The sequence below is a fragment of the Grampus griseus genome (genome assembly GCF_964374135.1).
Source record: "Grampus griseus genome assembly, chromosome: 13".
In the NCBI taxonomy this organism is placed as follows: Eukaryota; Metazoa; Chordata; class Mammalia; order Artiodactyla; family Delphinidae; genus Grampus; species Grampus griseus.
In genome coordinates this window covers 74203930-74224719 of record NC_139007.1, presented here as the reverse complement: position 1 = coordinate 74224719, position 20790 = coordinate 74203930, and the positions used below count along the sequence as shown (strand labels likewise).

The 20790-nt window shown below is 41.0% G+C and overlaps 2 protein-coding genes across 4 annotated transcripts in view; one reads left to right on the top strand and one right to left on the bottom strand.

Annotated features, from left to right (window-relative positions):
• Positions 1 to 1898: 1898 nt before the first annotated feature.
• Positions 1899 to 15792, bottom strand: ARMT1 (acidic residue methyltransferase 1). Its single transcript, XM_082669413.1, has 5 exons — positions 15701 to 15792; positions 13307 to 13412; positions 12605 to 12849; positions 7226 to 7391; positions 1899 to 3928 (listed from the first exon to the last, which is right to left on the bottom strand). Exons 1-5 carry the CDS (start codon positions 15739 to 15741, stop codon positions 3161 to 3163), a joined length of 1326 nt encoding a protein of 441 aa, XP_082525539.1. The 5' UTR covers positions 15742 to 15792; the 3' UTR covers positions 1899 to 3160.
• A 351-nt stretch (positions 15793 to 16143) lies between these two features.
• RMND1 (required for meiotic nuclear division 1 homolog) overlaps positions 16144 to 20790 on the top strand; it is a 38491-nt gene continuing 33844 nt past the window's right edge. The window contains exon 1 of one of the 3 annotated variants that reach the window (XM_082669234.1): positions 16144 to 16270. The gene's annotated coding sequence lies outside the window, so the exon portion shown is untranslated. Of the gene's footprint in view, positions 16271 to 19306; positions 19342 to 20790 lie in introns of those variants that run through there. The other 2 variants (XM_082669236.1, XM_082669235.1) reach the window with 2 other exon arrangements.

The window sequence follows — 20790 nt, the reverse complement described above, 5'->3', positions numbered from 1 at the left end:
TGCTCCTCTGTACCTACACCAAACAGAATATATAGGCCAAACCTGCTGGGGTAGAAACAGGTGGGGAAGCAGGAGAAGGCGACAGGCAGAGCCCTGTCCATTGGGTGTCTCCAGCCCTCATTTCAGAGGCCCTTAGGTGATGTTAAGAAGCAGTTCAAAAACCAGTGTTTTCCAACAAAAGAGAAACAAAAAATATAAAGACGACTTCGTGAAAACGTAAAACTTTTGTGCTGCAAACAAAAAGACACCCCATAGAATGGGAGAAAATATTTGCAAATTATATATCTGATGGGACTTGTATGCAAAAGATATAAGAACTCTTACAATAAAAAATAAGTAAACATAAACTCTTGGGACTTCCCTGGCTGTCCAGTGGTTAAGACTCTGCACTTCCACCACAGGGGGCAAGGGCTTGCTTGATCCCTGGTCGGGGAACTAAGATCCTGCATGACGAATGGCAACATGGCCAAAAATAACATAATTTTAAAAATTAAAACTCTTACGACAAAAGATAATCTAATTTTTAAATGGAGAAAAGAATTGAAGACACTTCTCCAAAAATATACAGATGACCGATAAACACATGAAAACATGTTCAACACCAGGGAAATACAAATTGAAACCACGGTGAGATACTGCTTCTCACCCAGTAGCATGGCTATAATGAAAATCACAGACAATAACAAGTGCTGACAAGGATGTAGAATTGGAGCCCTCATGTGGAATGTAGAACACTGCAAACACTTTGGGAGTCTGGCAGTCGCTCAAAATGTTAAATGTAACTGCCACAGGATCTAGCACTGTTACACCTAGGTACATACCCAAGAGAACTGAAAACACACATACATACAATCACGTGTACATGAATGTCCATGGCAGCATTATTCATAATAGTCAAAAAGTGGAAACATACCAAATGTCCATTCACTCATGAATGGATAAATATGGTAGACCCATATATGGTATATCCATACAATGGAATATTATTCAGGAAAAAAAAAAGGAATGAAGTACTGATACATCTTACAAGCGGTAGATCGACAGACGGAAAACAGATTACTAGTTGCCAAGTGCTGAGGAGAGGGGGCTGGGGAGTGACTACCAACGGGTGCAGCATTTCTTTTAGAGAATGTAAAACTTTCCGAAATTAGACTGTGGTCATGGGGGCACAGCTCTGTGAACATACTGTACTAAAATACTGTACACTTTAAATGGATGAACTGTGTGTGAATTTTATCTCAGGAATGCTGGTTAAGGGCTTCCCTCGTGGCGCAGTGGTTGAGAATCCACCTGACAATGCAGGGGACACGGGTTCGAGCCCTGGTCTGGGAGGATCCTACATGCCACGGAGCAACTAACCCCGTGTGCCACAACTACTGAGCCTGCGCTCTAGAGTCCCCAAGCCACAACTACTGAGCCCGCGAGCCACAACTACTGAGCCTGCATGCCTAGAGCCCGTGCTCCACAACAAGAAGCCACCATAATGAGAAGCCTGCGCACCACAAGGAAGAGTAGCCTCCGCTCGCCGCAACTAGAGAAAGCCCACGTGCAGCAACGAAGACCCAAAAGCAGCCAAAAATAAATAGATAAAAAATAAAAATTATTAAAAAAAAAAATCAACTGGTGAAACTCCAAGAGGCCCCTCCCTCCTGCTAAATAAGCATTTTTAAAAGTGCCGCCTTGACTTCCTCTCCCATGGTGCCAACTTCTTGCTGGCTCTAGTTTGCTTCCTTGCTCTCTTTCTTGTAGGAGAGGGTGAACTACTTCCTCATAATCTCATGTTCTTAATAAAACATGAACATAGAAACAAAATCCCATGCTTTGGAAAAAAGTAATGTATTATACCATAGCTCCTGCTGTGGCTATGAAGTCAATACAAATGTACAATTGTCTTCTAGTTTATGGCAAGTGTCTACAAGTAATTCTCACGTGCTCAGTATTTTAGTAACAATGTTTAAAACAGGAACACATGTAGATAAGGAAATGAGTAAATCCAAAATGTGCAGCTTTATATAAACATTTTACCAAAACAATTTTAAGCACTTAGCAAGGGCACAGACTATCACTTCATTTAAGTGACATAATTTAACAACTGCTTGGACAACATCTATAATATACATTATGAGTTTCTTCGTCATAAAGACCTCATTTTTAATCTTCCCTTCTTGACCTTCCCCCACTGGAAGATAAAACCAGTGAGATTTTCAGTACAATTTACAATTCATTTTATTATTCTGGTGCAAGAAAACGTTCCCAGGTTTATTTCCAATTTCAGTTTCAAAACAAACTGACCTGAAACTTAGTCTTTAATAGCTGTGATCACCAATAAATGTGTAAGATTATAAAAGGTGAATTAACTCATTGGTAGTACAAAGTCAATGCAGAAGAATCTTTCCTACCTAAAGCATTTTTTTTAAACTGTAGGGCAATCCCATTCATTTAAAACATTTATGTGTTAAAATAATATACTTCAGTTGATTATGGACATCACAAATAGAATTACTGTAAAAGATATTACATTTCTTCAAGTACTATTTGTTTCATTCTGTTCAATTTTGTGTTTCCTACCATCCATTCTACAGGTCAATCAAAATACAAATGCGTGCAAATAATACAGGTTTTTGAAATGAAATAAAATTCAAGGAGAACAAAATTAAGAATTAACTTATGAGGTAAGTTTTACTTTCGTGTGTTCAGATATCACAGTTGTTAAGAAACGCCTCTTTTTACAAAGCATATTTAACATGTAAATATATTATATCTTCACTGAGCCCTTATCTCTAGAGCCCAAAATCAAGTTGAGTAAAATTCCATGCCTCCTAGAATATTAAATACCATGCAGCACAGTATTTTTTAAAATGTTAACTTTTAAAGCAGAATTCACTTATATGTCTGCCCAATTGAAAATAAGCTCATTAAAACCATTTGAAATGATGCATTTAACTTGAAATAAGTTACTAAAATTCCAACATAAATGTAACTATCTGTAACCAGTGTAATCCACCTATCCCCAAAACAATGTAGCGGGGCAAAACGTTCAAAGGAGAAAGCGTCAGTGTGTGTGTCAAAGAGCACTGAGAAGCCCACCTTCCCAGAGCTTTTCTGGGGATGAAGAGTGACTGTCAGATCTTCCTACCCAACTGAGAGTTCCTACAGCAAGTCAAAGTGGACCATCAAACTGAAATATTCCATATTTCCCAATGGTCAACCAGTTGGGCACAGAAGCTGTGAGTTGTTCACCTTGCCCAGGCTGCAGACCAACCTGAACTTCAGCTTTTAATGTTCTTATACTGCAGACAGGTGCAGGGTGGAAGCCATTCAAAGCCTCATGAAATGGAACGGTAAATTCCCATCTTCTGTCCCCCGTCAACTTCCTGTAATTCAAATCACCCTTAAATAAAATTAAATGTGCCTTTTGTAGTGTAGCATATAAGTCAGGAGCGACTTGAGGCATTGCACTGAATTCATGAGGCAGAGTCCAAAACATGTGATCGAGGTAAACCCATCTGCCCATTTTAATATGGTTTTCCCAGTCAACCCCACATTTGGACACCCACTTATGATTAGAATGTTTTAGTTGTTTGATTATCCAGTTAAAATCATGTAGAGTAGTATCAGAAACAAACCATGGAATCGTTTTCCCATAAAAATGGATCTCAGTAGCCAGTTTAGAGGACAACAGTAAGTCAGCTAATACTAAATCTGTAACAAGTTCAAACCCAGAATTATCCAGAACAATATCCACTCGAGTAATAGCTGCTTTTCCTCTTTTTTTTTTGCAATTGCTAAGCAATGACCAAAGATGTTCCATGTCATTCACTAAAATGAAAGGTTTTAGGTCTTCCAAAGAGTTTATTAAATTGATCTTCTGAGAAATAGTTTTCCCACCTGATAGAGACAGATCACACTTATTTCCCCACAGTGAAATCTGAAAAAGAAAAAACACAAATCATTTACCCTTCTTTTGAATAACCAACAAAAACTCTATTACGTAGGATGTAATGGGAGGTGGGGCTGCTAAAAGTATTCATAAAATTCTTAGTATAAAATGTCCACCCAATCTACATTTTCTCTAAGTATACTGTATAAAAAAGGTAAAACAATGAAACTTTAGCCAGTATGCAATGAACTTAAGAAAAAAAACAGTTTGAATGATTTTAGCACTCACATCGTTTAATCAGAGTGAAAGTTTTTGCATCTTGCAGATAGTATTGAACATGATCAGCTGCTGTAAAAATGAGGCTACAAAGTTTACTCTATAATCCAGAGTCAAGAGAAAATAAGAATTCCCCCATCCTTAGGACCTGGCAACTTTTCTGGGATTTAGTTCTCTCACTTGTAAAATAAAGAAATTGAACACTGTGATAACCAAAGATTCTTCCAACTCTAATAATCTACTATTCTACTTTGAAATACTCAAGTTTATTTTGTAGAAAATGGTATGCAGCCCCATTTTTTTAAGCTCTAACTAAAATTACACGTTTAGAACTGTAGGCTCTAGAATCAGACAGACCTGGGTTCAAATCCTAGCATCTCCAATAAACAACCACTGGTAAATTAAGCTCTAAGGCTCAAATTCCACAACTGAAAAATGAGATAATAATAGCACTTAGCTCGTAGAGTCATTCTGAGTATTTGACATAATGCATGTAAGTAATGTACCCAAAAGTTGGCATACAGAAGTATTCAATAAATGTTAGCCCAAACAGGCTCTGGTATTCTGTGATTCAAAGTGAGAGGAAAGTGCATGTTCCAACCAAGGATATTATTTTAAAAAGAAAGATAACTCAAGCGTCCAAATTTGATGGAGAAACATACAACGGCACACACGACGGCACTCTCCAGCTGAGGTCAGGGTCTCTGTTGGCCTACGGCACATTTCCTTCGGATCATCTTCCAGCGTGTAACTCTGTATTTATTTGTGCCATTATTCGTTTATATTCCTTCAGGATTACAAGTTCAATGGCAACAAGGACTAGTCTGTTTTCCTCACCACCACATGCCCGGCATCTAGAACAGTGTTTGATGAAGTTGACACTGAAATATTTGTGTGAACAGCGCTGGAGTGCTGTGGCTTTTAAAAGCATCAATAATTCCCTAGAAACTAAGACACCTTCAGGCTTCCTGTAGGGAGGTAACCTGCTGGTCATTGTGAGCACTAATGGGGACAACTTTGGCTTCCTTTACGTGGGAGAAGAGGGGCAGTCTGGGGTAGCTGGCTGAACTAGATGACAGAAGATAGATCAGTACGCTTTCTTCTTCACAGTTTATTATACTTACGGGACAAAGAACATATTCAAAGAAGATGATTGCCCAAAAGAATGGGCTGGCTAGGGGCAGCGAGTGACATGCTGATTTGTTTTCTCTTTTCTTTTCTAATTCTAAGCTAAGTATAATAGTGAGAGGGGGAAATAATACTCCGGTTTATTAGTTAACAGAACCATGACCACTTTTCTTCCAAACTCAAAATATGCCTTTCCTGCTTCATCATTCAGCTTACTCTGCTCGCCCTCCAAGTTTCATCAGGACTTTATCACATCCCACAACTATCAGCACATTCGGTAGCCTCTACTTTCAAGGTACATCCAGAATCTGGTGACATTTACCATCTCTGATGCTACCAACTTGGTCCAGTCTGCCCTCACCTGAGTCACTGTAGTAACAAATCTCCCCATTCCCACCCTTGTGCCTTCGGTCTGTCCTCGGAAGTAATCCTTGAAATAAGTCATTTAATGTTACTCCTCTAGGCTTCCCTGGTGGTGCAGTGGTTGAGAATCCATCCACCTGCCAATGCAGGGACACGGGTTCGAGCCCTGGTCTGGGAAGATCCCACATGCTGCGCAGCAATTAAGCCCGTGCACCACAACTACTGAGCCTGCGCTCTAGAGCCCGCGAGCCACAACTACTGAAGTCCGCGTGCCACAACTACCGAGCCTGCGCTCTAGCGGCCGCGTGCTGCAACTACTGAGCCCGCACACTAGAGCCCGTTCTCCGCAACAAGAGAAGCCACCGCGGTGAGAAGCCTGCACACAGCAACGAAGAGTAGCCTCCGCTCGCTGCAACTGGAGAAAGCCCGATCGCAGCAAGGAAGACCCAACGCAGCCAGAAGTAAATAAAATAAATTTATTTTTTAAAAAAAGTTACTCTTCTGAGCAAAACCCTCTAACAGCTTCCCACTTTATTGTGAGTAAAATCCAAAGTTCTCGCCTTTGCTCCGGAGGCAGCCTGGCTTCTGTGCAGCCCCGGCCCGCAGGCCCTCTCACCTCTGCTCCCCATTCCCTGAGGCCTCCCCGGCAGTGTCTCCCACACACCTGGCAGGCTCCCCGCTCAGGGCTCCGCAGGAAGCTCCACCCAGATGTGAGGGGACCCCTCCTTCACCTGCCTCGGGGCCCGCCCCCCTCCTTAGCAGGCCCTTCCCTGGGGGCCAGGCTTAAAACTGCAGCTCCGCACCCCTCCCCCACCACTCCAGGTCCCCCTTCCCCGCTTTATGTCTCTTCCGAGCACTTTCAAACATCTCTTTATGGAAATGTTTCGAAAGTCTTTCGGGAAATAAGGGCTGGGGAAACTGCTGTGTAAAACCACATACTTTCAAATAGTTCTGATTATAATGATATATTTTAAATTTTAGGATGTTTTGAATGAGAATTCAAAACTAAACTTAAGACAAGTTAGATGAAGAAATGTAATAAAAGCATATGAAATAGGCCACGGGCCACCCGATTGTTTCCACCTGCTGATGACAACTGCACAACAGCTGTGCTCCACTCTGTGCCCAACACTTACAGGAACGAAGCTAGTTTAATTCTCAGGTCAAATTGCGAGGCACATAGTACCACCCTCAGTTAACCGATGAGGAAACTGAAGCTCAGAAACATCAAGTACCTTGCTTCAGGTCCAAACACAAGTAAGTGACACGGCCAACATTCAAAGCCAAGTCAGGCTGGGCCGATCAGATGACTGTGGACCTCAGTATCTCTCAAGAATGACAGAGCCATGAAGCCAGATGACTCCTGTGCCACTAAACCCTCCAGTGGGAGGAGAAGAAACTTCAAAACCCCTTTTCAGAGATTAAATGGATTTTCATTTCTCGAACAGATAATTATTAAAGTGATAAAAAATGATCACTGATAACTTAAATGACAATATGTAAACATGCTTTGCTGTTAAACGTGTACCAGTTTATTTTTCAACTATTTAAATAAACTCAGGAGATTATTATATTTACCTGAAGAACTTTAAAAAACTCATTTTTCAGCTGATTTTCATCTAGGTCTTCAATAGTTTTCATCAACTCTTGCAGGTGAGTACATAAAGCAATGATAGATTCCTGAGACTCAAAGAAATTTTGGTCTTTTAATTCTTTAAATATATCAAAGTCGTCGATTGGTGGACTAAAGTAGGAAAAAAGCATAAGTGAACATTTATATAACTACCTTTTTTTTTAATATTTGGGTAATTGCAGTTTATTAAAGGAAAGAGAATAGTAGCAGCCCATCTAAAAACTCACTGGTAATCTTTACTAGGTATAACATAGATCAAGTTACACAAAAATAATGATCAAGTTACACAAAATAAATCAAATTAAACAAATTATGCAAAAGTAAATCCCCACACTCATTTTAACTAATTGTCAAATGTTCCTTAATCAAATATTTTACCGGAAGCATTAAATAATTATAGGGACTGTATCTATAATTACTTACCCAGTGGGTTTTCAGGGCAAAAGGAGAAAAAGAAACAAAATTTCAAGACAATTGCTTTAGTTCAACAAACATTCTTTTGGGTGCTCAGGGTGGCCAGGTTCCAAGTAACAAACATATAAACAGAGTAGCTGAATACAATGTAGTGATTACTAATAGAGTCAAATACAGATTATGGGAACCCAATGACTACTTGAGATAGATCAGACAGTATTAATGTAAATTTTATTATAATGACAAATTTTGATCATTTATGTGTAGATTCTTAATTTTTTCGCAACTTTTACTCCCAAGTTGACTTTGACCAATGGTGATGTATGTGCCATGGCTACATCTTCATGTTGTCCAATGAGAGATCAAATAATATTAATACTGGCCTAAGAAAAACACAACTCAGAAGACAGAAATACTAACATAAAAGACTTTACAGAATCAAACGTCAACAACATTCAGATCATCTGTTCTTCAAAATTAGCTACTTTTTCCATGGGTCTTCTACCTTAGGGTAAAAAGGCAGTATGGCTGATGCAATGGGATTGATTAAAATCAAAACCAAAAACGTACCAGAATTTACACCTCCAAATGCTGGCTGCCTCCCTTCTCAGTCAGTCACCTTGGGAAGCTACACCCTTAGTCCAGGAATGTTGCCATTGCTCAAAGCACTTTTGGAATTCCTCTCTGGGGATTTTCTTCAGAACCTGTGGCACATTATTAAACGTCCTATCAGTGACAGTATACCTTCATCCTTTGGAGTTTAATTTGTTTTTGGAAACAGCCAAAAGTCACTCAGAGCAATTTCAGTAGAATGAGGCAAGTAAATCAAATGGAGTAAAATATTTTTGATCAAAAATGAGGAGTGACTAAAAAATAATGAGACTAATCTTTTTTTGAGGTTTGTAAACTGGCTCTGAAAGAAGTTCCAAAGAATTAAAAGACGTTTTTAGCAATGGCAGCATTGCTGAAGTGAATCAGTGTCTCGAGGTGACTCAAAAGGACAAAAATTATTTGGGTGCGTGGGTTCAACTGCAGGGGTCAGCAGACTGCAGCTTGCAGACTCCCTCTGGCCCACCACCTGGTCTGTATGATCTGCAAGCTCAGAACGGTTTGCACATTCCTGAAGAGTTGAAAAAAATTAAAAAAGAAGATTTTGTGACACATGAAATTCAAATTTCAGGGTCTATAACTGATGTTCTATTGGAACCCAGCCATGCTCATTTACATACTGCCAATGGCTGCTTCGGCACCGCTAGAGCTGAGGAGCTGCAACAAAGACCACGTGTCTCCCAAAGCCTAAAAGGTTGGCTATCTGGCCCTTCACATAAAAAGTTTGTGGACCCTTGTTCTAGTGCTTTATTAACAAATCCTTCATTAATTTAAAGTCACACCTCATGTTAAGAATGAGACTTGTTCCTTATATTTAAGAGAGCAAACTCACATAGCTATAAATGATTTCAGATTTTAAAACGTTTGCTATTTTAGAATCTACTATAGCTGTATATGTGTACACAAGGACCCAGGGGTTCTCTCCTAGGTATATATGCAACAGAAACACACACGTATGTTCACCAAGAATATGTGTTCGAGTATTTGTAGCAGCACTCCTCATAATAGCCCCAAACTGGAAACTATTCAAATATCCATCAACAATAGAACAGGTCAACAGATTGTCATGTATTCGTATCAAGCAATGCTACACAGCAATGAAAACTAATGGTTTACAATTATACGCAACAGTATGGATGAGTCTCACCAATGTAATGCTAAGTAAAAGAAACCAGACACAGAACTACTTCCATAAAATTTCATTTAAATGAAGTTTAAAAACAGGCAAAACTAATGCAGGTCAGGATAGTGGTTACCCTTAAGGAGCAGTGATGGTGGTGACTAGAAGTGGATCCAAAGGGGCCTAAATTCTGCCTCTTGATCCAGGCACTGGGGACACAGCATGTTCTGGTAAAGACTACTGAACACTTAAGACATGTGCACTGTTCTGCATGTATATCACACTTCAATAAAAGCTTAAAAATGTCTGCCATTTTCTCCGTACTTTCATCTTTCAATATCTGAAGTATATTTACTTAATATATTTAAATTTTACATATGGCTAAAACTTTGAATCTTAATTTAGATTTGCAGATTTTCAACCATTTAACTCTAAATAAAAACAAAATCTACATCTTGACAAAGAAAATTAGAAGTATGTTTCAGTGTAAGGGGCAAAATCAACAGAAACATATCTTACAGCTAATGTGTGCTTTGGGATCCTGCAAAAGTTAGGAAGACCATTCTTTGGTCACTCTGGAGGCGTCACTGACACAGGATAGGAATTCTTCCTATAAGAGCCCTAACAAATTGGACACTTAAAAACTACCTCAGGGGTAGTGATAAATTAGGAGTATGGGATTAACAGATACAAACTACTATACATAAAATAGATAAGCAACAAGGATTTACTACATAGCACGAAGAACTATATTCAATATCTTGTAATAACCTATAATGGAAAATAATCTAAAATATATATACACACACATATATATTTATCTGAATCACTTTGCTGTACACCTGAAACTAACACAATATTGCAAATCACTGTACTTCAATTAAAACAAACAAACTACTTCAGTGCTAGTTCTGCTGTAGGACAGCCTTTCTTTACACCGACCTGACACCTGAGTATGGTACAGTATCAGACAAATCCCCGGACCTTCAAGTATCTGCCACGGAAACCACCTTAGGAGAGCTCCACACCCATGGCTGACTAACACTCTCATTCCTGGAACTTAAAGCTGAATTTTGCCTCTACCCCTTTTATCAAGCTATTCTTGGACCAATGGGTTGAGCAGCACAGGCTGGGCAGGGTTTCCCTGGGGCCTGGAAAGAAAAACTGATATGCAGGCCCCACCACAGACAAATTAAATCATCAGGATTTAATGTAACAACTTCCAAATCTGTATGTTTAAAAACAAAACAAAAAACTTTTCCCCGACTGGGTGACAAATGTGCAGCCAGGTTTGTAAGCTCCTGCCTTAAGAGTTTTCATTCCCTGAACCCGATCTGCCTCTAAAATCAAACTCAGAAACAGCATTCCTTTTACCTTTCTAACTTCCAAACTCCACTAAGCCTGTTCAGGGTGCCACTCAGCATTTCAGCACTTCAGCAGCCTTGTCTAATACCATGGATATTTTCCAAAGTTATGAAACCATCACCCAGAACGTCAGACTAACCTTAGTCCCGGAAAGATATCCAAATGTACTACTTGTTTGAGGGCTCTAATCCAATTTACACAGACCAGGCTCAAATACTGGCTCTACCATTTACTAACCATGCAGCCCTGGGCAAGTTACTAATCTCTTTGAGCCTCAGTTTCCTCCACTGTAAAATGGAAATCATAATACCTATACTTCACTGGGCTGCAGAGTAACTAGAACGGAGCTGGTGTTCAATATATGACAGTGCCTAGTGTTTGCTATAGTCTTTTGCTTGGATCTGTCAGCCAGAAAATGTGCTATCTTTTTAACATTATATTCTGCTTTTAAAGCACAAGACCTAAAACATACTTATTCAGCAAATACAAAAACTTTTGACTTTAAAATAATTTATAAAGATGATAAAATAATTTATAAAGATGAAGACAGAAAAAAAATAGTGAATAGACTCAAATTTACGCATGTTCCCCAAAGTCATCTTTTTTTTTTTTTTTTTTTGCGGTATGTGGGCCTCCCACCGCCACAACCTCTCCCGTTGCGGAGCACAGGCTCCAGACGCGCAGGCTCAGCGGCCACGGCTCACAGGCCTAGCCACTCCGTGTCATGTGGGATCTTCCCGGAGTGGGGCACAAACCCATGTCCCCTGCATCAGCAGGCGGACTCTCAACCACTGCACCACCAGGGAAGCCCCAAAGTCATCTTTTTATTTTAATAGTAGTGCTGGTTTAATCGATTGTTTACAATTATCCTATGCTATGTTTAGGAACAGATACCAAAGGATTCCTCTTATTCAGCAAACCTGTATTTCTGTAACCTGTGAGCTAAAAGAATGATCCATGTTACACTTTCTTCTGCTCTACAGGTCAGTTCTCTGTCAGAATTTTCCTAGGAAAAATTAAATTAGTATAAACAAACCTATAAAAAATTATTTGGGGGCTTCCCTGGTGGTCCAGTGGTAAAGAATTCACCTTCCAATGCAGGGGATGCAGGTTCGATCCCTGGTCAGGGAACTAAGATCCCACATGCAGTGGGGCAACTAAGCCCGTGTGCCCCAACTACTAATCTCACCCACTCTGGAGCCTGTGCGCCACAACTAGAGAAGAGAAAACCCGCACGCCACAACTGGAGAGAAGTCTGCGCGCCACAACGAAGATCCTATGTGCCGCAACTAAGACCCGACGCGGACAAAAAAAAAAATTAATTAATTTAAAAAAATTATTTTTTTCTAATCTAGCTGTTAAATAAAGAGCTAAAAATTATTAAGATAGTGCATAAAACAATATAGTGACTCTTTTCACCAAATAATTCTGACATATTATCTATTTTTATAAACAAAACATATGCTTACTTTGTCCTGTCTTGATTTTTCATATAAATAATTATTTCAAATTAACATTTTCTGCTCAATAAGTACATTTTGTTTTACTCTACAAATAAGTAAGTTTTTATAAGGATTTTTATATCTGAATATCCTATTCAGATATTCAATCTTAGGTCTCTTCTGGGCAAGTGGACTTTAATTGCCAAGAATGTATTAGAGCAATAACATTTGCAGAAATTTCCAATAGTGCCATTAATATCTGTTGAACTGAATACAGGCTTCTACTGGTTTTTATTTTAAAACTTACCATTTTATAATTTTTAAAAAAGCACAAATTATCTAAAACATTTGTTATTTGATGGCTATATACTTACCTTTGGATAATTGCTTCATGAATTCTTCGATACATGTAGCATTCTACAAACAACCACGGTGAGAGAAACCACCTTGGTTTTCCATTACTTTCATTTAAAAGGCTCTGTTGATATTCTAGGTACTGATTCCATAGGTCAGTATCAACAAACTTCTCAACCAAAGGAACAATTGGTTTATCTGTTTGCAATTCATTCCGTAATTTAGAAAGAAGAGAAATTGCTTTCTTTTCAGCTTCCAGGCCTTTCTGCAGAAATACAGGGGGGAAAAAAATACACACACACACACACACATATATATGAATAGTTTACATGTAATTAATTTATATATAAGTATTTCATCTACAAATATAAGTATATATGTACACACATATATCCATAATTCCTCTAGGGTAGCAAATTTTTATGTATCTAAATTTAAGAAGGAAAAAACTAATACATTTCAAAACTACATTTTATGTCTTTCAAAAACTATTATAAACATTTAAATTCTTAAAATTAAAATTCTTAAGTTGAAAAATCAAAGAACAACACAGATCTCATATCAACATTATGTTGCCTTATCTAGCCTGCCTTTATTTTTTTAAGTTTCACCATATGAATTTATCTCCAGGTGGAATGACCATTACCACAGAGGGAAAACTGTTTATTGTGTTTCTGTTAGAGTTAACCAAAAAAGAATTAATGTTAAAACACAATTCTTACCTCTCCATGTTTCTCGAAAAATTCACTTTTATGTCGATGCAATGTATCAATAGCCTTGGTTAAGATCTGTGGTAATCTGTCTTTAACTGTAAGATATGCAAATGACCTAGAAAAGAGTCATATACACAGTATATTACTTAGTAGCATTAACATTAGAAGGCTAGTCATCTTTCAGTTTCTGGAACACCTCATTTAAATTCAAATTCCTTCTCATACAAGCCCTGTAAAGTAAACCAGCATTGCCCAACTCCTACAGTAACACAGGAAAATCTGAAAACCTCTCTGGTATATCGTAAAAGCTAAGCACTCTTTGTGCCTCAAATTCCAGGCTCTACCCTGGAGTCCACTTAATCTTTCTTATCTTTCTCATTGTATTCCTTTTATTTTCCTTAATCGGAAACCAGTTTAACAATGGGATAGGACAGAAAAAGAGTTATCCTAAAAATCTAACAGGCTTTCCTCCTCGGTCTATTACTTACTAAGCGACTTCTACTTAGAAAGATGAATGAGGCAATGGATGGAAAACTGCCTGAAAGACTTTACTGTGCTAGAAAAATATAATGAAAAATATTTATGAACCTGCTTCTTTGTCTATACTCTTAGCCAACTTAATTCTTTTCTAAGGTTTTTCTTGCTGCCTTCTTTACCTGCCTAATAACTCCTTCCATCCTCTCTGCCCCTAAACAAAATTAAGGCAGATTACCCTCTTGCTCTCCCAACCAGAAAATTAGAGATTTTCAAAAAGTGTCAAAGAATGAAGAAACCTGGAGAGGAACAAAACTTGAGTATACCTGAATCAAAAATTAAAGATACTCTTGACTTTAGACATGCAAAAATCAAGGGTTACAGATTATCACTGTATGTTTAGTTTAAGGACATACATGATTCGGTTAGAAAAAAGACTTTAGTACTGTGCAGTTTTTAGATAGAAAGCACAAAACTTAACTGATCAGTTCATGTATATCTTCAGATCACCAGAGACAAAGTAAAAATGAAGAAAGTTGGAATACTTCTGCCCAAATCTCCTATTCTAGCTTTAATGTGGGATCATCACACTACTAAAAACTCAAAGACCTTACTGCAATTTTTAAAAATAGGGTTATATACCCTGAGTATTTTTTCAAGAGGCTTCCTCAAATGTTAACCATAAAACTCAAAAAAATAGCAAGAAAATAGGAACAGTGCTTTCTGATTCTGTGGTGTTTTACAGTGAGTGGGTTTTAACATGCATAGTAACTGCTCTGATCAGAATTTAACTTTTAACAATTACTACTAATTCCTTGGGAGAAGAGAACGAATATTCAATCAATTGACACTTGAATTTTCCAAGGCAGCAGACACGAAAAGAAGTGCCAGTCCTTTGAGATTTTACTTAACTGGAAAATTAGTCTATTTTTCCAGCTAGTAAATTTCCTCAGAGGCTTCCATCTCTAAGGGTAAGGTCTCAGGTCTAGGACTTGGGTGAGAGCAGAGATGCCTAGGACTCAAAATTTAAGGACGCAGACACTCCCTATATTTGCCTGAAGGTGAGCACATGCTTAAATTCTGGGACATTGGCCTCTCTGGCCTCAATCTACTGCCGGTACAGTCAATTTCTTCCAAGTGCTCTTGTGTTTTGCCATCTTTCGCAGTAAGGACATATTTCAAATATAAATTGGGCCTCTCAATTTATACAGAGAGATATAATTTTATAGAATCTATAACATGACGCCTAAAACGCAAGAAGGTACAGGCACTTGTTATAGTGGGATTATGAATTAATCTGGTCAGCAATAGGAAGAAACACATTTCTCGATAGATCTCAGATCCCTAACTTTTGCAGACAACTTTAACCCCCCCAAAGTAGGTTTATCAATTAAAATATGATTAAAGCCACGCGCTGCAACACTCTGAAAGGAGGCATACACTTTCAAGACAGTCATGCGTAAGTTTAAAAAAAAAAACCAAAACCAAAAAAATAACCGTATCGAACCACTTGAAAGACACGTTAACTGATTCACATTAATAGAAGACTATCAAAACCCCTGAACCACCATTGTAGAGAGAGGTGGGGGTAAGCGGAGATTTTCAGTCGTGGTTCGCAATCCGTTCCCGTGTAGGCAGGGAAGAAGCCACGAATCAGCGTAAGGAAGAAGCTGCAAAGCCGATCCGAGCCTGGAGCCCGGAGAGCAGCCGCCTAGCCCTCGCCTCCCCGCGAGCCGTTAGAAACCGAGGCACCGCCCCCGGGAAGCGGAGCCCGGACAGCGGGATGGAACTCGCTGGCGGCGGGGAGCAGGCGCCTCCGGCCCGCCGCTGCTTCCCCGCTGGTACCCACAGGTTCCCGACGAGGCCCAGCTCTCCGCAAAAGTGGGGAGGAGGAAAAGGAGCGGAGCGGGCGAGGAAAGCGACACGAACCCTACGTCCCGTGCCGAGAGAGACACCGGATGCCCCGCCATCGCCTTCCGCGCTCCCCACGCCAACGCTCGGGTTTCACTCGCCGCAGGAAAGGAGGCGGTGCAGGCGCGGGGGAGGAGCTGAGAAAGGGAGGGATGTGGATTAAAAAACTGCTTTTGAATGAAGAAACTTTATTTGGTGCCAGTAGAAGAGAAAAACAATGGCCGAGGACGCGGAGATCTTCCGGGGACGAAGGCGGGGACTGCTGAGGGCGACGAGAGAAGCGGAATAAGGAAGTGGGCGGAAGGCGGAAGCAACCAGGGACCGGGACGTCGCAGGGACCAGGGAGCGGATAAGGTCGCGGCAGCACGGGTCACGTGCTCCGACGGTCACGTGGACCGGGCGGCTTACGCTCCGCTGGGCCAGGAGTCCTGTGCGCCTGCGCAGTGTCGGGCGCTGGGCGGGGCGCTGGGTCGGTGTTGGGACTGGCTGCGGGAGCGCAGGACTGCAGCCGGTACTCTGTCTCTTGCCTGCGGCGGAGGCGCAGGAGCGTGCGCCTTTGGCGCGTCTGTCTTTTCTTCCCGCGGAGAGGTTAGTGCACTACTTTGTTCTGGGAGCTTGTATGGCCTCGCACAGCGGTCCGCCCTTTGCTCCCCGCCGCCCTGAACGTCTCACGTGTTTCACCGGTACCCCGGAGGCCACCTGCCTATTGCAGTGATCTTTGGTCGATTTAGCTGGGAGTGAAAAGCACTCCGTCCATACCCACGTACTGAACCCTTTGAGCCAGTGCATAGCGGTAACTGCAAAGATAAAATAATTTTGAGCAGCTTAAGGAATTGGAAGGCGTGCTCCAGAGATTAGCGCCGCTTATCCATTGACTTATAGCCTAGTTGATACAGATTACTTAGTTGGTATGTTCTTAAAAAGTAGAAAATGTGTCCAAGAACTGAGTAGCTGCCTTGTATTTCATTCAAAAAATACGAGTTGAATACCTGCTGTTTGCTGGGCACTCTGGTTACAGGAGACACAGCATGAACAAGAGGCAAATCTTTATCCTCAAGGAGCTTAGGTGCTACAGGAGAGAGACAAAGATCTCCTTTCCTCTTGTTTTTTTCCCTGTAGCGTTGTGACTATTTAATGTATATTTTAGTGGTTTACCACGTGTATTATCTCTCACCCCCACTGTGATGTAACTTTCAAAAGATAGGGAATTTCGTCTATTTTATTTTCAGCTGCATTAGCAAGTAGGACAATTTCTGTCACATGGTAGGCACTCAGTTCATAATTTGTTGTGTGAGTTAATAAATTAAGAACACAACGTGTTTGCAAGTGATGTTAAATGCAATGGAGAAATAGTGGAGGAAGCTAGAGTGTGGGTGCTGGTGTGCGTTTTAAATGAAGTGGTCAGGGAAGACTTCACTGTGTAGGAGACATTTGAGCAAAGGTCTGAAGGAGGTGAGGGAATGAGGCTTACAGACACCCGAGAGAAGAGTATAAGGGATAGTAAGTACAGAGATCCAGAGACCAGAGTGACTGGAGCAAAATGAGCGAGGGGAAAAAGCTGGAGGAGATGTCAGAGTGGTGATAAAGGGCAGAGAATGGAGGGCCATGTAGTCTATCTTAAGGTGTTGGGTTTTTATTTCAAGTGAAATGTGAGGCCATCATCAGATTTTATGAAGAGGGAAGATGTAATCCGATTTGAGTTTGGTTGCTGTGTTCAGAAGAATCTGAAGAACAGAAGCTGGGAAACCAATTCGGAGGCTGCGACAATAATCCCTGGGAAGGACAGCAGCTTGGACCAGGATGGTGGCAGTGTTGGTGGTGAGGACCAGTCCGAACAAAGCCAGTGGGATTTGCTGACAGACTGGGTATGGAGAAGGAAGAGAAGAATAAGGTGGACTGCAGGTTTGGGGCCTTGGCAAAGGGAAGGATGTAATTGCTATTTTATGAGTGGGGGAGACTGGGAAGAATAGGATTTGCGGGAAGATTTCAGAAGCTCAGTTTTGAGCATGTTACATTTTTCATGCTCATCAGAGTAGTTTAGGGATAAATATTTGCTATTCATCAATTGTAGGTACTATATAAAACTATGAGATTGGGTGAGATCACCAAGAGCTGAGAATAGAGAAGAAAGGTGGCCCAAATACTGAGCCTTGGTACATTACATTCTTGGGATGGGAGACGAGCAAAAGAGACATCCTACCCATGAGGTAGGATGAAAATGGCCAGCGTGGTATCCCAGAAACGAGTGAGGGAGTAGGGTGGAGTGATCAGCTGTATCACATGTTGCTGGTCAGTCAGGTAAAATGAATACTGAGAAGTGACCACAGGACTTATAAATGTGGTGGTCATTGCTGGCCTTGACAAATGGGCTTTGGTGAAGTGACAGATGAAAGCCCAATTGGAGTGGGTTCAAAAAAAATCAGAGAAGAGGAGATGGAGAGAGGCAATAAAACTCTAAAAGGAAAGGAGCTCAGAGAACAAGTGTAGTATATGGAAGGGAAGATGGGGGTCGGGGAAGAGTTGTTTTTATAAGGTGGGAGAAATCACAGCCTAGTTGTATGCTAATAGGAATGTGTCAGTAAAAAGGGAAAAATAAATAGCATGGGGGAGAGAGGGGAGAAGGGCTTAACTATGTCTTCTGTAGGCAGGGAGGGAAGAGACTTGGTGTGCAGACAGAGGACCTGGCTGTAGATGGGACCACGGGCACCTCATCTGTAGCAGCAGAAGGGAAGACAAAGTATATGGGCACAAAAGCAATAGGTGGGCAGGTGGATGATGGCAAGGGCTGGTGGAAGTTCTCTCCTGATTATTTGTGTTTTGTCAACCAAAGCGGAAGCAAGGTCGTTATTGAGAATGAGAAAGGAGGAGGCGTTGAAGGTGTGAGGAGAGAGCAAAAAGTAAAATATAGTATGGAAGTACAGTATTTAAGATCGTTGAGCGGCATGAAAGGCCCACCTGAAGTGAGTGGTCATGATTTTAAAGTGAGACCAGATGGTTGTTGGTTGGTTGTCCGTCTCCAGCCACGTTGAGGTGCAGGAGTCCAGGCATAAGTTAGGTGAATTATATTTAATTCACGTTGAGGTTTTGCCACATGGGTATGTGGAAGAGTGGGGTACAAGGGATTTGAGGTCCATGGAATATAACTAAGTGTGGAGGAAGTGATGTGGGGAGTGAGGGACAGTGAAAAAGTGGTTGGATCATTGAATTGTAGGTCCTGTTGGGGTTGAAGAACTGTTGGAATTGGGTGATAGAAGGAGTGAGGCTGAAAGATCAGAGGTGGTGTTTGGAGAGTAGAATGCTTGAAATTGAGAACATGAGGTTGCAGATATTGGTAATGACAGGTCTAGAGCAGGACCCTCCAACAGGAATACGATACAAGCCACACACGGCATTTTAAGTTTTCTAGACACTTTAAAAGTAAAAATTAAGAGGTGAGGTTAATTTTTTTTTTTTTTTTTTTTTTCGGTACGTGGGCCTCTCACCGGTGTGGCCTCTCCCGTTGCGGAGCACAGGCTCCAGACGCGCAGGCTCAGCGGCCATGGCTCACGGGCCCAGCCGCTCCGCGGCATGTGGGATCCTCCCGGACCGGGGCACGAACCCGCGTCCCCTGCATCAGCAGGCGGACTCCCAACCACTGCGCCACCAGGGAAGCCCAAGAGGTGAGGTTAATTTTATTTAGCCCAATATATCTAAAAATATTATTTCAACAAGTAATCAATATAAAAATTATTGAGATATTTTACTTTTTGTATTAAGTATATAATAAAAGGTACCAAAAAAATTATTTTTTGAATTTTATTGAGCCACATTTCAAGTACTCAGTAGCCGCAGGTGCCTAATGGCCACGATATAGCTCGGAGCATAAGACCCTGGGAGTGAGTGGCTAAGGGAGGATGGAAGATGAGATCACTCGGGACGGGGGGGATCATGCCCCCCACCAATCTGCACGGATGTAGACACCATCGAGAAATATGACAAGGGCAATGCGGAGCACGGAAATTCGGTACCCAAAATGTTATATAAAGCTCTTAGTGTAATTAGAAGTGTAGTGTGTTTTTATCTTTAAATTTAGTCTGTGCAATTAAAATTTCACTTTTCTGAGATGTGTTCCAGTTTTTAACAAAGCCTAAATAATTTTGTGTGTGTGTCAGATACCTTAAATGCTACCCCTCTGTTTTTTTCTCAGCAAAGATAGAAAGCACACTTGTTTGTCCTGTAGCTTTTACATTCTTTGTCCCAGCCTCTGTGTGAAGGCAAGATTTAGAGCTTGGAGGTAAGAATTTCCTAGAAGAGAATGGAAGAATCCAGACCTGTGTAAACAGATTCCTAAAATATTGTATAATTAGGTTCTGCAAAACCCACTGGTTCAACTGGCAGGTAATAGTACTAACTAAACGTGAACTAAAATAGCTAGTTGGACTGGAACTAAACAGAGAATTCCAACTTTTGAAGATATTTTGAAAGCAGCAGGTTCTACCTCCTAAATATCGCAGTGACTCATCCTTGCCCTCATCCTCTTATTTTATTTATTTATTTATTTTTATTTTTTTGCGGTACACGGGCCTCTCACTGCCGCGGCCACTCCCGTTGCTGAGCACAGGCTCCGGCCGCGCAGGCTCAGCGGCCATGGCTCACGGGCCCAGCTGCTCCGCAGCACGTGGGATCTTCCCGGACCGGGGCATGAACCCATGTCCCCTGCATCGGCAGGCGGACTCTCAACCACTGCACCACCAGGGAACCCCCTGCCCTCATCCTTTTAAAGGGAGATAATATATATTCAGTGGTTACAGTGTTGTCTCTAGAACTGGAAAAGCCTGGGATTTCCTTCTGTCTCTGCATCACTGATTGTAAGCAGTCAGCCTCCCTAAGCCTCAGTTTACCCTGGGAAGTACCTCACAGGATTGTCGTGAGGTGAAGCAGAGCGCTTGCTGGGTACAAAGTACTCAGAAAGCAATGTCTTAGTGTCTCTCAGTTCCTCCTCTAAGTTTTAACCAAGGATATGTTTCTTGAATGTACTTTTGACCATGTGAGTCTCACATGAAGAGCTCTGACTTCCCTCTCCTATAGAAACTTTAGGACCAGTGCTTAGGATGCAGCCACAGGCTCCT